At 37.7% G+C, this 17,746-nt stretch overlaps 1 protein-coding gene and 1 long non-coding RNA gene across 8 annotated transcripts in view; one reads left to right on the plus strand and one right to left on the minus strand.

The window, feature by feature from the left end:
* LOC137621665 (teneurin-m-like) overlaps positions 1-6,579 on the plus strand; it is a 244,139-nt gene extending 237,560 nt beyond the window's left edge. For all 5 annotated transcript variants that reach the window (XM_068352160.1, XM_068352161.1, XM_068352163.1 and 2 more), the window contains 2 exons: positions 3,059-4,490; positions 5,173-6,579. In XM_068352160.1, coding sequence (XP_068208261.1) covers positions 3,059-4,490; positions 5,173-6,086 — 2,346 coding nt within the window. In that variant the 3' untranslated portion in view covers positions 6,087-6,579. The remainder of the gene's footprint in view (positions 1-3,058; positions 4,491-5,172) is intronic.
* The window catches only part of LOC137621667 (uncharacterized), a 213,440-nt gene that overhangs the window by 2,633 nt on the left and 193,061 nt on the right, over positions 1-17,746 (minus strand). For all 3 annotated transcript variants that reach the window (XR_011040279.1, XR_011040277.1, XR_011040278.1), the window contains exon 3: positions 7,844-7,952. This is a non-coding gene — a long non-coding RNA (uncharacterized lncRNA). The remainder of the gene's footprint in view (positions 1-7,843; positions 7,953-17,746) is intronic.

Here is a 17,746-nt window from a genome sequence, read left to right on the forward strand (position 1 = left end):
AAGAGCTGTTAGAGTGTTCAAGCTTCAAGTGGAAGGGAAAACAAATGACCCTGGAAAAAAAAAAAATTTGGTACAGTCCTGTTCATAAGTGATGATACGGTGTACTTTTATTTTCGGACAAATTGTCAACCTAAAAGCAAGATCTGGCAACTACAACAGCTCAGGCTGCTAGTTCCCGTGAAGTGAAGTGGCTAATTTAAAGGGACATGTTATCTTAAAAGTTAATCTTAGTGACCTGCTTGTAATTTCAGAATCTGATGTTTTTATTGGAAAAAAATTTAAAAGGAGAAAAACTAAAATGATAAAAATGCATTATTAATTACTGGTATGTATGGTTTAAATTGTCAAACATTCATTAAGAATCAAATCTCCATACTGTACTAGGTCTAGGCCTATTGGTCTAAAAAGTTTATTTCAGGCATGAGCCTATTTGACTTGCATATGATAATTATTGATGAAATTGTAGTAATTTAACATAATCATGAAGGATAAAAGGAATAAAAACTATAATTCACTTTAGCATTGATCTAGTTATCCTGCTCTCGAGTAGTGCATTGTTGTCATTCTTTTAAAGGGTCATTTTTGTGTTTCTCGTCTCCATTGAAACGATTGATCCACCCGAATACTGTTGTCCAACTTGTATTCAATTTACGGATAATTTCGATGGGGAGGATATTATTTCTATACAATTCAACTTCATACAGCTACTGAGGTTGTCAGCTCTAGAATTTATATGATGGTGATCATGATACTCAATCACCCCAACATCAGCTAAGCAAGGAGGAGACTAAATACTGAATGTCAGCGTATATCAACTGACAAGTTGCAGCAATGTTTCGCGACTTCTCAGGCATGTCAATCTTTCGGAGTCAGGGAGGCGAATTTCCTCAGGTTGTTATTGTTCAGAAAGATTGACGGCCCTTGTTTTATCCTTCACATTTCAGAATGTTTAATTTTATTTCATGACCCAATATTGAAAATGACTTAAGTTTTTACCAGTGAAGATTTTTTTTTTTATTTTTGCATTTTATATTAAACAGTACTGTACTGATTTGCTCTTATAATTCAGAGAGTTTATAAAACAAAACAAAAATAGAAAACTTCTCACTTGTGAATGATAATTAAAGTATACAGTGTTGTCACTTATGAATGTGATATACAAATAAGAAATATACAGTAGATGATGGGATACCCTTAAATCTACTCACTTTGGTGTAAACTTTACAGATCTTCCTTTGTTTAAATCAGATGGTTCTGTCACTCACTGTACATTGGAAAATTCAACCATTTTGAATAGTGTTTTAGACAGTAACCAGAGTAATGAGAAACTCAATCTTCCTAATTCCTGTTTTCCTACAGCTAAACTATATAGCTTAGCTTTTCAGTCTCGAGAAATTAAAACAATTTTAAGGGACCTTGATACTTATTAGGGGTGTAGACCTAAATGGTATTTTCCTTTGTATATATATATATATATATATATATATATATATATATATATATATATAAACAACTTATTGCATAGCTCGTATGTTATGTTATGTTATTCTCTGGAAATTAGCAGGAAGAGACTTTTTGTTTCGTGGTACCTTTAGCCCTGCTGATGACTGGCAAATTTCCATAGCTCCCATGTATTCCAAGTTTTGAACATTTTTGGCAAAAGATATACTATAGGTAGTAGGTTGGCCAGGCATTTTTGCTTTGCTTACACTTAACTGAATAGTCTGGCCTATTCTTTACACACACTTCTTTTCTCATACACCTGACAACACGACAGTACTAAGATTACCAAACAATTCTTCTTTGCTGAAGGGGCTAATTACAGTAGTGCAATTGAATTTGTAAATAAAGAGAGATTGCAGTGTAATTGTTGATGGGAACCATTGCAACGAAAGGAATTTAATATCTGATGTTCTTCAGGGTAGTGTTCTAAGCCCATCACTTTCCATGCTCCAGTATATACACATGGTATGTGGTTTGGCTTGTTAAACCCGCTTGTTGCATATGCAGATGTTGCTTCTCCCTTTGCATCAATTCCATCTCCTGAATGTAGACCTATGGTTACTGAATCTCTTAATAGAAATATAGCTCAAATTAGTCAATGATATAAACTATAGGGAGTTGAACCTTAAACTCAAAGTATGATTGTAAATAGGTCGAGGACCGCAGCTTCTCAACATCCAGATTTGCATTGACAATATCTCTAACTATACAGTATACAACTCATTCAAAATTCTAGTCTAGTTGTGATACTTCATGACAAATTTACTTTTGATTAACACATCCAGTCAGTTTCTTCTTCAACTGCATAAAAAATGGCATATTGATAGTGATAGTTATAAGATTTGAGGCGATCAGTCTATCCTGAGGAAATTTTTAAATTCTCTCTTCCTTGTTTTGAGTGTTGTTCTCTTATCTGGTCTTCAGCTGCTGACTCTCATCTTAATTTGTTGGACAAAACATTCATTCTATTAAATTTCTGATTCCTGATTTGGATAATAATCTCTGGCACAGCCATTCACTTCTTTTTGTATTTTTCATGAGATTTTTCTTAATTCTGACCATCCTTTGTATTCATATCTTGCTAGACTTTATCATCCTGTATGTAGTGCTGGGTATGCAGTTAATTTATAAAATTAATAGCCTTGCCTTCTTCAGCCCAATGCTTAATACAGTATTACAGTATTCTAGAAGTTTTATTTCTTTTGTGACTAAATTGCGGAATAATCTTTCTAATCTAGCAATTAAATTCGTAGAACTTAAGAAATTTAAACTTTTGACGCATGCTCTTTTGCTGAACAAGTTGACATAAATCTGATTTCATAGTTTATATAAGATATCTATTTAAGTGTAGTTACTGATCTTAAAATATATATATTTTTTTTTCATTGCTTCTCATATAAATGAGTCTTGGTTATTTGTTAGAGCCCTTGAGCTTTTAACACCCAGTTTTTCCAGTCAGGGTTGTGGCTTGGTTAGTAATAACTGTTAAAATAGTTATGGAAAAATGGAATTACTGTTGCCTACAACTAAAAGTTTTTTTTTTGTTTTCTAACAGATGCGTCTTGATGAACGAGGAAGGTTGCTCTCTGTCTCTCTTCCTGGCCGTGGAGGAACTCTATTGTATGAGTATAATGATAATGGGGAAATAAGTGCAGAGCTCTATGGACATGGCTATACAGAATATACATACTATGAGGAAACTGGGCTGATGCGTTCAGCCAGAACAAAACATATTCATGACGATGTCAGAACTGATTATCGATACCATGGTGGGCTCATGAAAGAAATGAGAGTCCGTTATGGATCCAAGAGTGACCTCCATGGCGTAAAGCTCAAGTTCCAGTATGATAGCTCAGCCAGACTTCGAAAACTGGAAGGAGACATCAACAACTCTGCCTTAAAAGAAGTTTACGTTCGTTTTGATAATCAGACTGGAGTTCTTGAACTAATTTCCGACTTGCGCATCATCAGGAATAACATCCTGGAGACAATGCTGCAGAATCCAAAGAAGAAATTTGTCAACACTCGTAAACAAGATGATTATGGCCGTTTAGCACATGTCGATATGACTCTTGAAGGCAGAACTGTATACACAATGCAACTGAAGTATGATAATCGTAATCGTATATCAGAACGATTGATTGAAGTAGCAGGTCGCCGTGAAGGTCTCAACATCACGTACAAGGCAGATGGTCAGATACAAGAAGCCAAAGGAACACACGCATGGCATTACAGATATGATGAAAATGGTAACATTGTCAGCCATGCCAACAGAGAATCTGAGCAGACTCTTGAATATGATGAATGTGATAGAGTTGTTAGTGTTGATTCAACATTAGTAGAATATGACTCTAGGGGTTTCGTAATTCGCATTGACAATGAGAACTTCAAATACAATACAAAAGGACAATTGGTATCTGCCTGGGATGGGGGAGAGAGTTGGTCTTTCACCTTGGGATATGATCATTTTGGCAGAGTAGCAGTATATCGTGATCACCTGAACAATGCCACACAAATCATATATGGACGTCCTGATCTGCCAGATTTAATTACACATTTACACAACCCTCATTCTGGAATGACCATGAGCTTGCTGTATGATGATATGAACCATTTAATAGCAATTGACAAAGATGATGGCCGATACTTTGTGGCAACAGATCAGAATGGCACTCCCATAGCAGTCTTTGATGACCTGGGCTCTCTGATTAGGAGTCAGGTGTGGTCTCCTTTTGGCCGTCTCATCGATTATGCTGGTACAGAAATGTGGGTTGGTGTAGGACCTTGGGGGGGATTCTTAGAACCATTGAGTGGCATAGTAATTTTGGAGGGACATGCTTATCACCCTAAGCTTTTACAATGGATGACACCACGGTGGGATCATCTGACCAAAACCACTCGACAAGTTACAGATGTCTTCGTTTATAGGTTCATGAATAATAATCCATTCAATCTCCCATCAGGTTTGATGAAACATTATTATACAGGTGAGTTCTAAATATATGCATTTGTAATTTAAATATTAATATTATCATCAATTTTGTTAATGACTTGAAATACAGTAAAGAGGTATAAACTGAGACAAGTAATTATTATAAATAAATTACTTTTTAATATTAAAAAGGGTAATTTTTCTAAAGGTATATTCAGAATAAAGTTTAAAGTAGTTAATACTAGGTTGTGATGAAATATTTAAAACATTAAGGCTTTATATTTCATTATCCACTTGAACAACATTAAAATGTTCAATACTTTGTCAAAAGAGCATTTCTTATCTTAATTGAGTACACAGCTTTTTTTTTACTATCATAGTAAAATCATATTAACACATTCTAAAAAAAAAAAAAAAAATTTTAACTGTTAAAAGAATACTGCTTGGATAGTCAAGGCAACAATGCCAATAACCACGAATTCAACACAATTTAGTAAAATTTACTGGTAATTGTAAGAATTCTAGCAGCGTTTGCATCTGAAATTTGGATTTCTAAATGTCATTAAATGTGTTAAATTGTAAAAATAAAGGACTTTTTCTAAGAAATATACTATTACAAAGTAAATCAAAGTAGTGTAATCTTCAGTAAAAAATTTGTACATTTTCATGTGAAGTAAAAATTGTATTGAAATGTTTCACACTAACAATTTATTAATGGATTTGTTTTCTCTAAACAGATGTTTCAGATTGGCTAGAATTATACGGCATCGAGCTGAACCGTGTGCTTGGTTCAGAATACCATGAAAATACAATGGTAAAACCAAAGCCTGTCATATCTGTGGAGAATCTTGGGGCCTCTGAAGTCATCAGTGGCCTGTGTTGTCAGTACAATGCAGGAATCAAGCACCTTCATGAACTCAGCTTCTTCTCACAGTCTCATATTCAGAGGCCAATTGCAACCTGGAATGGAGTTCCAATATCCCGCCAGGCCTCAATATTTGGGCCTGGGGTCTTGGTCTCCAACGTGAAGGGTCGTGTTCTTGTGACTGCCATTGGTGAAGAAGACTCTGTCGTCATTGGTGATGTCATTCGAACTGTCCTTAACAATTCCATTATTCTAGATGTTAGCGCTACACATGGAGGCCTTGACACATTCTATTTTATTAAAGATACCACAGATCGAGCCTCTGATGACCTGCAGCAGTTGCGACGACTCTCTGGCATATTCCAGGTGTCTAATAATGAGACTGAGCGTGGTCATGAGATACGCATGTCAACACACACGGCTCACCTGGTGATAATGTATGGCGAGCGAGTTTCAAGAGCCAGGAAACAAGTTCTGAAGGAACTTGAGGAAAGGGCTGTTGCACAGGCATGGGAAAGGGAGGCAGCTTTGATCAACAGCAACCGACCTGGAACTCACACTTGGTCCTCGACAGAAAGCGATCAGCTGATCAGAGAAGGGCGCGTCCATGGCTACGTGGCTACCCACATACACTCAACTTCTCGGTATCCAATTTTGGCTTCGGATGCCTCCAATATTGTTTTCAAGCACGAGACGGCCCGCAAGCGACGTGGAAGTCGCAGAAAGTCTAGAAAGAAGAGTTGGCGCCAACGAAAGAAAGGCTCTCGCTTGAAAAGTAATACGTGAAGTGATGTAATTTTTGCTGAACTTCCAGGCATATGCTAAGTGAATCTGCCTTTATCGACAGATTGTGATATAATTGTAAATATTTATGTAAACTTAACAGAGTTTCAATATATACGCATACTGAGTGCGTTTTTGTTCTTTCTATACGAGGTGAATTAAGAAAATAACTTTCATGAATTATTATCATATTATATTCAGTGTTCTTATGAACCCCCGAATGAAACGCATATATCAATTATGAAGATTTTTGGTGTTCCTTTCATGTGGTTTTTACTTACGAATGTACCATGCGGTATCTTACGCTGTACAATATGTCACGTATTATGTAAACTAAAATTAATGAGTTTTTAATAAACATTTCGGTGTATATTTCTTAATTGGATTTAAGTCATCCCTAACTGTACATTATTAAGAAATTAAAGTAGAATGTTGTAGTCTTTCCCCTTATATATAATTATACTTGGCTGATTTTGAAATAAATTATTTCTTAATAGATACTGCTTCATCTTCCCTAACAGCTACAGTATTGTGTCGAGTATTTTCAATGTTTGTAAATGAAAAGATGAAATATGGGGATTTTATATGCCTAACAATTATATAAAATTATTAAGTGATCAATTTTTATATTAGTTGCTGTAAATATTAAAATTACAACCAAAGATTTTGAGACTACATTAAAAAATCTATGAGTTATGTTATTCTAAAGTGATCTTTAACAAAAAAAATGAATAATTAGTTGAAATGTAAAATTGGATAATTAGTGTAAAGATTACTGGTAATGGACAAAATTAACAAGTAATTAAATTTTTCCAGCAAATTCAAACTACTTTCTTTGTGCTGCATTCTTTTTCTTAATTGCCTTTAAATACTCACTTTAAAAAAATACTTTATATATGAATTAATTCCAGTACCTTAACCATACAGAGCTAATAATAATTGGGACTATCCAAAGCTTATTTAAATCTATGCCTTTCTGTGTACCAAAATAAATGAATGTTCAAGAAATTAAAGAATGCTACACGAGGGTCCTAAAACAGAACAGGTTATTATAATAAGATTTGCTGAGCCAACCCATGGAAGTTTCCCCACTAGCTTAGGGGTCAAACAAATTTCAACGTCAATGTATATATGGCCCAAGATAATAAGTATTAAAAAGGCTTGTCAGTAGGTGTACAAAGTACTTTTAAAATGCAGTAACTAATCCAGACAAACCACAGAACTTTATTCATAATATCCAGTACTATATACAAACATGTTCTCCAAGGCATTTCAATACTGCATTGCAATGTGTCATTTGTATTTACATAATAAAATAATCTATAATTTAAAGTATTTGAAACTTGTACAAAACTATTAAATCTTTCAAACTGGCTTCCTAATGGATACCCACCCAAAAGAAATAAAATGAGAATAGGATGCAAATTCTACCAACCACATTTCATTCTGTTAATAGCTCATATACTTATGAAGGCCTTTGATTACATTCTGCAATTCTGTATAGTATATGATAAAATAATTCGTGCTGTACAACATTAGATAACACTATTATTTTTCAAGAGTGGTTTTTTACTACGGAAAATAGTCAACAAATAAATAATGCAAAAATATCCTTGCACCTCAATACACAAATGAAAATTTGTAATTTATTAATCTCTAGCTATTTTTGCTACTAAAAACTAATGCACACCATAAATCATAACCCTCCCCATAAAAGAAACAAGAAAAAAAAATGAAACAAACCATGTAAAAATACTTACAATTAATTAATGACAGGAAATTTGGGTGATTAAGGTATGGTATGAAGTATAGGACCAAGAGCCAAAGAAACTATTTCTAAATCTTCATAAGAGGGACATATTTCCATACCTGTTAAAAAGAAAAGGAGAAAATGGGTTAATATCATAGCCCAGAGGCAAATGGTAGTGGTAACAGAGAAAATTACCATGATCTCTAACAACTTAGTGTTGATGGAGAATAAATCTTAATCTATCAAATAATTTAAGCTTATGAATTAAATAAAGTCACGCATCACATAATGCCTGTCTTTATAATTAATGAATTGGATAACTAACAGCCACAGCCACCAAATCATTTCAGTTCCCTTTATTGTATGTCAGCCCAAAAATGAAACTGGTAGCAATATGGCACAGAGTGATTAAAATAATCTTCAAATGAACTTATCATCATAGTTCTTTATCCACTTGACCTTATTCATCCTTTCCCAGCAACCTTAAACAAGATGCTGCTGCTGTAATACCCTATACTGTATCCTATAAATATCTCTTTATATGGTGCCAAAGTCTGGAGCAAAATTTCAGTTTATCATTTCTAATGCTTTTGTAAACTCTAAAATTTGCTGTGATAAGGAAAATTACCCTAAGCGAGACTGGCAAAAGAAAAAAAAAATGAGGCCTATTGGGTGTATACTTCAGGGATATCTTTAAAATATATTCAAGAATATCAATAGACTGCTATAAAGATACATTTAATTTTCCATTATCACAGTAAAAAAAATTATGTTAAAAAATACACTTCTCCGTACGAACAACATTGTTGTGATTTAGAATCACCTCATAAGTGTCTTCCTTTGAACAACATGGTACCAACACCTTCCTTGTCAACCTTACAGATAAAGTAAGCTAATTAAGACAATAAAATGAAGAATGGGATCATAATTTCATCACAACGCTTTTGTAACTTGAACTTAAAGGAATCATTAGCCAAGAGATAAAATTATTAAGAAATGGAGTTCTTGCAACCTTCTGGAACCAGTTAAAAGAAATACTGTACTGTAGTAACATACACAAATGAATTGAAAATTGAGAGAATTGTTTTGGTACGAGACTAAATTACTGTAACATCCCGAGAAATTACACAATCCAAATATTACTATCAAATCTATTATTGATATGGACTTCTAGTAGGAGCTGTAAGATTGAGAGGCAAAGCATAGAAGAGGCCTCCAGATTGATTAGCAAGTTCCAAACAGCCAAGAGTTAGAGGCAGGTCGCAAAGATTAGGTGAGTAAGGGACAATCAGCAGAAATCAGCAAAGGAACAACAAGCTGAAATTAGAAGAGTGAACAAAAGATAATAGAAGTTTGTAGGTTGAGGGTAATTAGCAAAAGCCAGTAAAACAAAGTACGCGATTATTGTAGGGCAAATACAGTAGTATATGCCAGTAAGGCGAGGGATAAGCAGCAAAAGACTAAACTGTGAGGGGTAAGTAGCACAAACCAGTAGAATATAGGGAAATAACAGAAGACAGTTGAGTAAATTACAACTAAAAAGGGACAGTAGAGTGACTGTTAGTAGCAGAGCCAGTAGAGTGGAGGAAAACAGCAGGAGCCAGTAGAGTGTAGGGAAGCAGCAGGAACCAGTAGAGTGGAGGAAAGCAGCAGGAACTAATAGAGTGGAGGAAAGCAGCAGGAGCCAGTAGTGGAGGAAAGCAGCAGGAGCCTGTAGAGTGGAAGAAAGCAGCAGGAACCAGTAGAGTGGAGGAAAGCAGCAGGAATTAGTAGAGTGGAGGAAAGCAGCAGAAATCAGTAGAGTGGAGTAAAGCAGCAGGAGCCAGTAGAGTGGGGGGAAAGCAGCAGGAGCCAGTAGAGTGGGGGAAAGCAGCAGGAACCAGTAGTGGGGGAAAGCAGAAGGAACCAGTAGAGTGGAGAAAAGCAGCAGAAACCAGTAAAGTGAAGAAAAGCAGCAGAAACCAGTAAAGTGGAGGGAAGCAGTGGGAGCCAGATGAGTGGAGGGAAGCAGTGGGAGCCACCAGCGGAGTGGAGGAAATCAACAGGAGCCAGTAGAGTGGATGAAAGAAGCAGGATTCAGTAGAGTGGTTGATAGATTGATATAAAGTTTTCTGGTATCCTGACATCTAAGGTCATTGATGCCGATATCATTTATTATATATAAAAAATAAAAGAATATTCAATTAAAACCATAAACGTTAAGATGTCCTTATAAAAGTTAAATATTTTTCAGAAGACCTGCTTCTGAAATAAATCTGAAAATGCCGCTCGCATAGTAGGACACATCATGTCCAAGAATCTTGGCAAGGATGAACCTGCCATCCTCACCTAGAGCCTCAAACAGATATCTATTTCTTAAGTTGTTATAATTGGGGCATTCGGTCAACAAAAGCCTTATTGTTAAAGGTACCAAAGAGTCATCGCAATACGTTTGGTGTTGGCCCCCTAGCAGAAACTCACGTGTCAACTGAGAGTGACCAATGCAGAGACAACAAAGAGACGTCTCCTACTTTCGAGGCATCATGTTATACCTCCAAGGAGATATGACATTTGTTATTTCTCTCACTTTATTGTCATCTAGACTATCCCAGTGCTGTTGCAAATTATAATAAAACAATTTCTTGATGGTAGGTAGGAAATCATTACTGGGAATAAGATACTGTACCGTCTTGGTAGCAACTCAGATGCAGCATTCTTCACCAGTAAATCTGCCTTCTCATTCTCAGACACACCTACATGTGCTGGAACCCAACAAAATGGAACCATTATACCTCTCCGTCCAATAATAAAAAGCCATTCTAAAATCTTTAAAACTAAAGGGTTACTAGAATTAAAAACTTTTAAAGCTTGAAGGACACTCCTTGCATCACTAAAAATGGTAAAATTACCCTCCTTCTCCAATGCTATTTTCTCAATAGCAATTAGTAGGCCATACAGGTCGGCAGTAAATATGTACTCCAAATCCAATGCCAGCATCAGATTTGGAGCCATCAGTATATATAAAAGTTGATTCCCTATGTTCTGCAACATGTTCCATAAAAAAAAAGATCTGGTTTCTAAGTCAGTCATATTCTTTTTTTACACCAATATAATATTTACAAAAAGATATCTCAGGTAATTTCCACGGAGGGGTTGATGATATCTTAAATCGAAGCACCTTACTTCCAATTATATCAAATTTATTCAATAATTGTTTCACCCGAAAACCAAAGGGTTGGGGAGATTTTGTGTGCATACTTTGAGTGCCTTACAAGCTTGCAGTTTGAAAGGCTAAAGAATTAGAGAGTCTTTGCAACCTAAACCAATACCGAACAATAGAAGACTTTCAGTAGAGGTCTAAAGGTAACTCCTGCATCAACAAGGAGGCTTGGGATAGGTGACATTATAAAGGCTCCTGTGGCCAATCTGATACCAGTATGGTGTATAGAATCTGAAATCTTTAGTCAACTTTGGGTGGCTGAGAAGTATATTTCACACCCATAACTAATTTAAAAAAAAATTAAGGCCTTGTATAATTTTAAAATAGTTTTGCAGTCTGGCCCCCATTATGTAAGGGACAGTACTTTTAAAAGATTCAAAGCCTCCAGACATTTAGCTTTTAATGCCTTTAAGTGAGGAACCCATGTAAGCCTACGATAAAAAATTAATCCTAAAAATTTAGCTTCACCTACACATGGGATCCGCTGACCTTTCATCTATATATCAGTGTCTGGATGTACTCCCCAGATACGACAGAAATGGACAATAGTAGTTTTGCTTGTCAAAACTGAAACCCATTCATATCAGCCCACAGAATAATTTTGTCAATTAAGAGTTGTAATTTTCTCTCAACTATTGCCATTTTAGCTCCAGCAAATGATGTGGAGAGATCATCTATAAATAGTGTTGAGATTATGTCTCGAGGAATGACAAAGGATATCCTATTAATGGCTAGTGCAAATAAGGTTACACTTAGCACACTACCCTGGGGAACTCCTCCTTCCTGACATTTCCTTTCAGATAGGGTTTCCCCCAATCTCACTTGAAAAAATCTATGCAAAATAAATGATTGAATGAACAATGGTAGCTCTCCTCGTAATCCCAAATCATGAATGGTTTTAAGTATACCATATCTCCATGCAGTGTCATATACCTTCTCAAGGTCAAAAGAGACTGTTACATGGTGCTGTCTGGAAGCAAAGGCTTCACAAATAGACAACTCAAGTCGTATCAACACGTCAGCCTGTCCCTGATATATCATACTCTTGTAAAATTTATATGAAATCCCAAGCAGACTGGAATGGGATTTTGCATGATCTTTTGTGCTTGAATTGGTCACAATTATATAGTAGTGTAGATCCTGCTGTACCTTTGAATGTAAGCCTACGATAAAAAATTAATCCTAAAAATTTAGCTTCACCTACACATGGGATCCGCTGACCTTTCATCTATATATCAGTGTCTGGATGTACTCCCCAGATACGACAGAAATGGACAATAGTAGTTTTGCTTGTCAAAACTGAAACCCATTTATATCAGCCCACAGAATAATTTTGTCAATTAAGAGTTGTAATTTTCTCTCAACTATTGCCATTTTAGCTCCAGCAAATGATGTGGAGAGATCATCTATAAATAGTGTTGAGATTATGTCTCGAGGAATGACAAAGGATATCCTATTAATGGCTAGTGCAAATAAGGTTACACTTAGCACACTACCCTGGGGAACTCCTCCTTCCTGACATTTCCTTTCAGATAGGGTTTCCCCCAATCTCACTTGAAAAAATCTATGCAAAATAAATGATTGAATGAACAATGGTAGCTCTCCTCGTAATCCCAAATCATGAATGGTTTTAAGTATACCATATCTCCATGCAGTGTCATATACCTTCTCAAGGTCAAAAGAGACTGTTACATGGTGCTGTCTGGAAGCAAAGGCTTCACAAATAGACAACTCAAGTCGTATCAACCCGTCAGCCTGTCCCTGATATATCATACTCTTGTAAAATTTATATGAAATCCCAAGCAGACTGGAATGGGATTTTGCATGATCTTTTGTGCTTGAATTGGTCACAATTATATAGTAGTGTAGATCCTGCTGTACCTTTGAATGAGAATCTAGTCAACATAATTGATAGGTGTATCCCTTCTCGTGTGCTAAGGTACCGAGTGAAGGACAAACCATGGTTCAATGATGATTGTAGACATGCTTATTTGGAGAAGCAGGAGGCCTATCACCTTTGGAAAGGTAACAGATCAGATTTGACCTAGAACAACTATACTCAGCTTCGAGCTTTTGCTTAGAGTTTATGCCTCAACTGAAAAGGAATACAATTTAACCATAAAAGAAACCCTTTCTGGTAAAACTCTGGAACATAGATGGTGGTCTACCCTTAAATCTGCACTCTTTGGTGTAGATGCAACTGTTCCTCCTTTACTTAAACCAGATGGCTCAGTCACTCACTGTCCAAAGGAAAAGGCAACCCTTTTGGCTGATGTTTTTGACAGTAAACAGAGTAGTGAAAAACTTGAACTTCCTCATTCCTGTTTTCCTGAGGCTAAACTAACTAGTTTAGCTTTTCAATCTCGTGAGATTAAAGCTCTGTTGATGGACCTTGATGCTTATGGAGGTGTAGACCCAAATGGTATTTTTCCTTTGTTTTTTTATAAAGACAGCAGATTTCTTAGCTCCGAAGTTATCTGTTATTTTGCGCAAGTTAGCAAGAAGAGGAGCTTTCAGCACTTGTTGGAGAATTGGTAATGTTACTCCTCTATGTAAATGTGTTTGTGGTAGCTCAAGTCCCACATTATCTAAAGTTTTTGAACGTCTTCTGGCAAAACGTCTTAATAGGTTTGCTGAAGGTAATCATCTACTCCCTAGTTTGCAATTTGGTTTTCGTAAAGGCCTTGGAGCATGTGATGCCCTTCTTACAATCTCCAATGCTGTACAGAAATCCCTTGATTGTGGTCAGGAAGTTCGTATGATTGGCCTTGATTTTAGTGCTGCCTTTGACCGTGTTAATCATGAGGACCTTGTTTTCAAACTCAAACAGTTGGGAGTTGGTGGGTCGTTTTTTAGCATTATTATTGATTTTTTAAGTAATGGATCTCAAAGAGTTGTTGTTGATGGTCACCATAGTGAGTATAGGAATGTGATATCCGGTGTTCCATAGGGTAGTGTTCTTGGCCCATTACTTTTCATACTATACACACATGACATGTGGTTTGGCCTAGAAAACAAGCTTGCTGCATATGCAGATGATGCTACTCTCTTTGCATCAATTCCATCCCCTGAATGTAGATCTGGGGTTGGTGAATCCCTTAATAGAGATTTAGCTAAAATTAGTGCATGGTGCAAATTATGGGGTATGAAGTTGAATCTTAACAAAACTCAAAGTATGATTGTAAGTAGGTCAAGGACGGTGGCTCCTCAACATCCGGATTTCAGTATTGATAATGCTTCTTTAAAATTGATGATATAATATTGCCTCTGGTGTTTGCTAAAACATTACCCCACAAAGGATGTCTACCATTCAAATCTCCAAGTAAAAGAAAAGGTTGAAGGAGCTGTTGAATCACCTCTACTAAATTATCATACGATATGTTATCACTTGGAGGCAAGTACAGAGAGCAGATTGTATATTTTCTCCCTATATCAATCTGTACAATCACTGACTGCAGAGGTGTATGAATAGATAAAGGTATTTGGGGAACATCTTGACGAACGTATATGAGACTTCCGCCATGGCTCCCTACTCGGTGATCATATGGTGTCCTATAGCTACCATATTTACGAGGACAAGGAGTATTAGCATCAAGCTTGCTCTCTTGTATACATACAATTATGGGGGAATGGTCGTGGATGAAGAGCTTAAGTTCTTCATATTTGGCCCTTAAACCCTGATAATTCCATTGGAAAATGGAAGAGAAAACTATGTATTATTTTTTGGAAGACATCTTGGATGAGGTCTTCCTATTGACAGTTTTTTATTTAACAATATCCTCTGTAGTCTTCTTAAGCGTGGGTCTTGATAAGTTAGGTTTTATATTAGCCTTTTCAGTGTTCTTTTTACCTAATTCTTGTGGGGGATGGTGGACCTCAACTTGAATTTTGGATTGATTCAAGAAGTTTCCCTGTTGATCTGAAATATCAACAGGCAGAACATCATATCTATTTTATGCCATAACTTTGGTTTTTTAATGGATGAGGGTGAGAAAGATGGAGGTCTCTCTCTTTTCCTATTAACAGGTGGTTTGGAGTTTTCCCCACTATAGGTGCACCTGATAACTCGGTTTTTTGGGCTCAAGCCATGTCGTCCTGATGGAAGTTCCTATAGGGTAGCTTCCTAGGGTATATTACAACTACGGCGATATTCCCAGAGAATTTACCTTAAGGTACCAGAATTCTAACTCCTGGAGCGAGTATCCCTCGTGAAAGGGATATCGCGACATATCAGAGGACGTATTCTAGACACGTCACATGGCAATCTACGACCTGAACAGAGATTCGTCTCGTAGGAGGGAGATTGACGAGATACGAATTCGGGAAAGAAAAAGGGGAGCCGCTCCCAAGGCTTCCCTATCCCCCGATTCGTATGCGTGCCTGGCGCCAATCCTGGCGCCATCTGTATTCCTTTTTGCGTAGCTTAACAACTCGGTGTTTTTTCCTGTTTTTCTCGCAAATCTTGGATTTATTCAGCTTTTCATGGCTTCTTCGTCTTCGTTGACCTCGGATAAGTTGAGTATAGTGTCTGTTATGTATAAATGTAGGCTCTTGGTAAAATTTTGAGTGATTAATAGGATTAATCTTTGATACAAGAGCCGTAGCCTACCAGAGGTGTCCTGGACACTGTCACTCGCTAGGTATAAATTAGTTAGTCAGAGTGACATTCCTGGTTGTTTTGCTTAATAAAATTTAGCTATTTAGCTTTACATAGGATTTCCTTTCGTGCTTAGTATTATTTGGCGAAGTATTCGCCATTCTGGCCTACGCTAGGCCATGTAGCCTAGTCGTTTGGTCCTAGTACTTAATGCATGATTATGGTTTTTCCGAGTGTAATTAAAATTTTATTGAAGCTTTAGGCTATATTTTATACATGTTAGACTGTGTGGAATATTTCCAAGATTGTATACGTGAGAGTTTCGGTGAATTAGGTAATCGATTCTCTTGGTGCCTAGGCTAATTGCTTATGGAGCCTTAGTATACTTTATCATACTCCCCGGTTGCTTTCTTTTCTTCGGAGAAGGTATGCAATCCCTTTCCCTCTGTTTAAGCCTTGGGCTTATCCCTAAGTGGTTTTTTCCGAATTTATTTTCGATAAAACTATACTAGGGTGTTACTGTACCTTCCTGTTCCAGCAGAGTCTGGTTCAAAGAGGGTCAGAACAACAGAGTTTTTAGTCTGAGTCCGTGTTGTTTGGCTTGGGGCAGAGTCTCCCTCGCTGACCTAACACTTACAAAGGGAGCTGAGCTCCCTTAGGTCACTGTCGAAGGTTTCTGTAGTTATGATTCCTTCTTGTGTGATCGACCAGACTAAGTCCTGTTGCTGTTCTCGGGGAGGATAAATCTTCCCTTGGGAGTTGCAACGCCTTCCTTGCTTTGGTGCTCTGGAAGCTGGCAGGTATTATACTACTGCGCTGGCCCTTTCCCTTAGATCTCCCTTAGGCTAAGACAGAGTTCTTGGCTACGGGTGATCTGTCACTAAAGCAAGGTTGGCAGGACCCTCTTGTCCCTTCCCCCTCTATCTCCGTAATGGCCTAGCCATTACTGTACTGTACCTTGCCGGCCGGCAGAGCTGGCCGGCAGGGGTATTACTGTACCATATGTCATTCTACTTCTGGACCTAGTATAGGTTGGGATTTGGATTGACTAAGCCCATTGCCGGCCGGCAGAGACGCTGGACGGCAAGGGTCTTATGTTTTCGAGTGCTGCCCGGACCTCTCTTGGTCCCTCATCCATGCCTGCCGGCAGAGCCGGACGGCATTGGTCAAGGAAGCCTGAATTAAGTTTCTCCCCTTCCTTATATGCATTCTTTCGGTTGCCGGGCTGGGGGGGTTGTGTACACTCTTATCCCGGCATCCATTCTATTTTCTTCTAGTGCTGTACCTGTCCCGGCAGCCGGCCTATGAGGCCGGCAGCCGGGCAGGGGTAGTCTTCTGGTTCTTTTGCTGCCGGCTGGCATCGGTCTTGTACCTTTGCCGGCCGGCTTATGTCAGTCCTTGTCTGCCGGTCACCAAGAGTGTGGCCGGCAGCTGGGTACTACCTTGTGTAGTTGCTGGCCGGCAATCATTGCCGGCCAACACTGGCTGTTGCTGGCCGGCAGCTGCTGCCGCCGGCACAGGCATTTGAACCAGAGGGCTGCCGCCCTATAGCTGTTAAGTAGTATACTTTAAAGCTAATTGTGGTGTGTGCCGGCCGGCAAAGGCAGGCCGGCACACATCCTCCTATACTGTACTAGTATTCTTCTGTATAGCATATACAGTAAGAAGAAAACTATAGTAAAAGTTTAGGTACAGCACTGTATCTTCTAACACTATTGTGTTTTCTTACACAGCCCTTTGCTGTTGCCCTCAGACAGGAAGCAGAGTTCTTCCCCGTCTATTATCCAGGATTTTTAAAATCATTGCCTAGGTGTGAGCTCCACCTGTTTCCTATGGAAACCTTGCATTGGTTACTCTAGTAGAGATAAACCATTTTTGATTTTATTATCTGGAAGGCTGCAACAATGGGTTGTGAGGGAAACACAAGTGTGTGTCTTTCATTTATGAATTGTTATGCTATACTATGCATATCCAGTGATACATAGTTCACTTGATACTCATGGAAATTTCTTCTCTTTACAGAAGGACACTCCGAAGTGGGGAAGTGCTTTCTGCAATGTCAGCAGCAAGAACCTCTGCGGACATGAGTTTTGTAGGAGACACGCAGCATACGCTGT

The sequence above is a fragment of the Palaemon carinicauda genome, chromosome 28 (assembly GCF_036898095.1).
Source record: "Palaemon carinicauda isolate YSFRI2023 chromosome 28, ASM3689809v2, whole genome shotgun sequence".
Classification (NCBI taxonomy): Eukaryota; Metazoa; Arthropoda; class Malacostraca; order Decapoda; family Palaemonidae; genus Palaemon; species Palaemon carinicauda.